Source organism: Hoplias malabaricus, chromosome 9, assembly GCF_029633855.1.
Source record: "Hoplias malabaricus isolate fHopMal1 chromosome 9, fHopMal1.hap1, whole genome shotgun sequence".
In the NCBI taxonomy this organism is placed as follows: domain Eukaryota; kingdom Metazoa; phylum Chordata; class Actinopteri; order Characiformes; family Erythrinidae; genus Hoplias; species Hoplias malabaricus.
In genome coordinates, this window is record NC_089808.1 from 23,439,021 (window position 1) to 23,442,659 (window position 3,639).

Consider the following 3,639-nt stretch of genomic DNA (forward strand, 5'->3'; position numbering starts at 1 on the left):
AAAAAAAATTAAATAAAGTAAAAGATTCCCAATGTTGTTACTGACAAGTTTGACAGGATTTTGTACATATAAATCAGTCTTCTGCAACAGATTCCACAAAAGCTGGTGTTAAGGCATGTTTACCACTGTTACATCACCTTATATTTTAATTACCCTCTTGAAATATGCATTACACATACAAAAGTTTGAAGAAACCCCTGGACACAGACTTTTGAAACCACTGCATACTCAATCTGGCACAGCTCAACCATGCTCAATGTCAAGCATCAGCTACAGGGATTAAAATCCCAGGTATTATTCTTTGGAGCGGTGGAACTGTGTTCTCTACACTGCTAAAGCTTTATTCAATACACCTGGGAAGACCTGGGGGCAAACATCCTTTTAATAACATCTATTTCAGAAGAACCATTAGTAGTCCACCAACCTTTGGCCCTGTAGCGTATTTTAAAAATATTGTTATGCTGACAACTGCAATTTTTCTCATTTATTTTGTTATATGGCTTATTTTTATCCTATAAATTGAGGTCTAATCTTGTTTTACGGACAAGACAACCATCAAACTTTCCTTGTATAAGTTTTTAACACTATACCAGATTGTCAAACACCTATTAGTTGATGGTATGTTGTCATGTGTGTTCTAACTTTTGAGTTAGGTTTTCACATGTAATGTCACTAAGACACTGCTCTTTATAATAATGTTACAGCAGAATTATCAGCTTGCACTCTTACAGATTGTGATTTCTGGATCAAATGCAATTTTATTCAACTCTGAATATCACCCACATTTCTGAACTGAGGTCCATACAGTTGTTGTAGATTGTGGTAATCTACAGTAACAACTCAACAATATGACAGTCTAATTACAGTGTTAAAATTGTTACTTTAAATTGGGTCAAATTTAAATGGGAATCAATAAAATACACATGCATAATTTGTGCCAAAATATGTTAAATTAACAGAAGTAATTGACTTGATATTCATTGATCAGCCAAAACATCTAAATTACATTGTTTCTACACAAACAATGTCCATTTTCCATTTTCCATTTTTTGTCCAGTGGCACTGAAGTGACACTGACGTGGTGATTGCGTGTTTGTGTGCCATGCTGGTACGAGTGGATCAGACACAGCAGTGCCCCTGGAGGTTTTAAACAGCTGAACTGGGAATAGTCCACCAACCAAAAATATCCACACAGCGTTCTGTTTCTACTGATGGACTAGAGGACGACCGACACACATTTCAGCGACAGATGAGCTACTGTCTTTACAAGGTGGACCAAGAGTGGACAGTGAGTGGACACTGTGTTTAAAAACTCCAGAACTGCTGGATCTAAACACAGTAATACCTCGTAACATGATTTGTTCAGTGGAGCTCCTAAAATACACAATATATTTAGAAAAAAATGGCAATTTAATGTTTTGGCTAATACGTGTACTGTTCAACAGAGAGAATGAGTCAAGAACGTGCAATATAGTGCTAATGTTTATGAAAATATTTTAGTTGCCTATATTTCCACTTCGTGAAAGAAAAAAAATTTTATAAAGCAATAGACAGTAGACGCTACGAAATTCCGCTAATTTAATGCTTTATTCTCTTAATAACCCGTGTACTCGATATTAATGTCAGTTTTTAAATTAGATGTAAGCATTTTATTGGCTTAAAACGTCGAAAAACATTTAATAAATGTCCTTCACTTTTCGCCTCTCCCCAGAGCAGCGCTGAAACGACCGTGTAATTTCAAATGCGCGCGCGAGAGCGAAACTTGGATATTTTGGCCGTTATGCTCTGAAAGTGGCGTCGGCTGGTGTTAAGGTATTTATTGGCCAAATGTTACCATTTTACCATTAAAACCCGTAGCCATCGTCTTCTCACCTCAAACAGCTGCGGTATTTCTCTCCGGGAGAGATATTCCTTCGCGTCGTTGGTGTTCATTGCTGCCTGGAGGAGAGAATTAAAGTCAGAAGACCCGTTGAAATACAGTTAATCGCTTCGTTAGGAGACGCAGCTTCTTCTGTGGACGATGTGCGAGCAGCGTTAGTTTCGCTGGATACCGATGAACATGCGGTTTATTCGCAGTCCTAACGCATTCCCCGAGTGACTACAAAACCAGCCACAAAAAACAGGTCCAAAGAAGATCAGCCTTGACGTTTAATCTCTCAGACAACGCCGTGGTGTGACATAGTGCTGCTCCGCTTTTCCTTCAGCTCCTCCACTCAGCATCAACTTGACAAACGTCAACGGCGTTATTTTTCTTTATCCCGCCTGTATTCGGGTAAATCCCGCCTCCTGAGTTGTGATTGGCTAGAACATCGCAGTTTATGCGTTTTCATTGGCTAATAGTTCCGTTAGGCGGGACTCTCTTGACCAATCACTGAGCATAAGGCGAGATTTTTTCGGGAATACGGGTGTGATACAAAATAACGCCAACACAGCATCACGCTGTCAACAGAGCGCTGACTGCAAGAGACAGCTCCAGCATTGGGCAAATGTTTAGGTACCCTAGATATTTATACATGCTTTATAGTTTTTTTTAGTGCAAATACACGTTTTAATGCCCAGTTAGTGCTTATTTACTGTATTTAACAGTTTTCTGGTTCTCTCTGATATTTCTATTATGAAGCTTTTAAGTTGATTTGTTTAAGAAAATGTGTTTTACATTATATATCTTTTATGTTCTGTATTTTTTTATATTCCAATCCCAACGTCTTAATACTCTTGTTAGCAATGAAACTTCTGCTAAAGTCTATCTAAACGGGCGTGTAACACTTGGATCATAAGAAGCAGAAAGTAAAACCAACTTCTAAGACTGAACTGTGGAGATGACCATCCAAACATATTTCTTTAAAAGAATTAATGCACTTTGTATTTCCTTCACAACACACTTCTGCCAAATGATGCCACAGTTTTTTATTCACGTCCATATATTGTGGGAGTGAACTGTGGCCTCAGCTGTGAGGTTGATGTGAAGGCTGATTAATGGATGTTGGAAAAAACTCAACATGACTCTTTGGGCTGATGCAATAACTTTGGGTTTATTAATGCTGAAACAAGATTCACTGCTCCCAACTTTCACTGCAGCCCTGTTAAAGTGGCTAATGACTTTTGTAGTATGTTGTGTTTTCATGTTAAACCCACTCCTTTTGTGTGTGTCAGGGGAAAGGCTGTTTTTATTCACTGGGAAAAACAATGATGAGTTTACAAAAGCAGCGTATCCCCTCAAGCTGATGTCTGTACTGTAACAGCACATTCTGTAGGCCTAAAGAAATATTACATGCAGACAGTGCATCACATTCACCATTTATGAAGGACTACAGTTCCTACGTTTTTTTCTCATTTTTTTATTGCAGTGTGTCAAAAACACAGATTCAAACAGCCAGAATTTCATACATCACAAACCTAAGGAACCAGTTCTGTCAGCTTGCAGGGCGGGGCTTTAGCCATCAGATGAAGTTGAGAGAAGCAGGGATTTATTGCATATTCATAGATCATTGTAATCATAGTAGAGTTACATCTAAGACACTTTTTAAGGCATTGAGGGATTTTATTTGTAACGCTGAACACACTAATAAAAATTAAATTCGTTTTTCCAGTTAAATGTGAGGACTTTTAGTTTGAAAGGGTGTTGCTTGTTGTGAAAAG

At 38.1% G+C, this 3,639-nt stretch overlaps 1 protein-coding gene across 1 annotated transcript in view; it reads right to left on the minus strand.

The window, feature by feature from the left end:
• ak5 (adenylate kinase 5) overlaps nucleotides 1-2,237 on the minus strand; it is a 61,356-nt gene extending 59,119 nt beyond the window's left edge. Inside the window, exon 1 of the mRNA XM_066681349.1 lies at nucleotides 1,873-2,237. Coding sequence (XP_066537446.1) covers nucleotides 1,873-1,932 — 60 coding nt within the window. The 5' untranslated portion in view covers nucleotides 1,933-2,237. The remainder of the gene's footprint in view (nucleotides 1-1,872) is intronic.
• Between the last annotated feature and the right edge of the window lie 1,402 nt (nucleotides 2,238-3,639).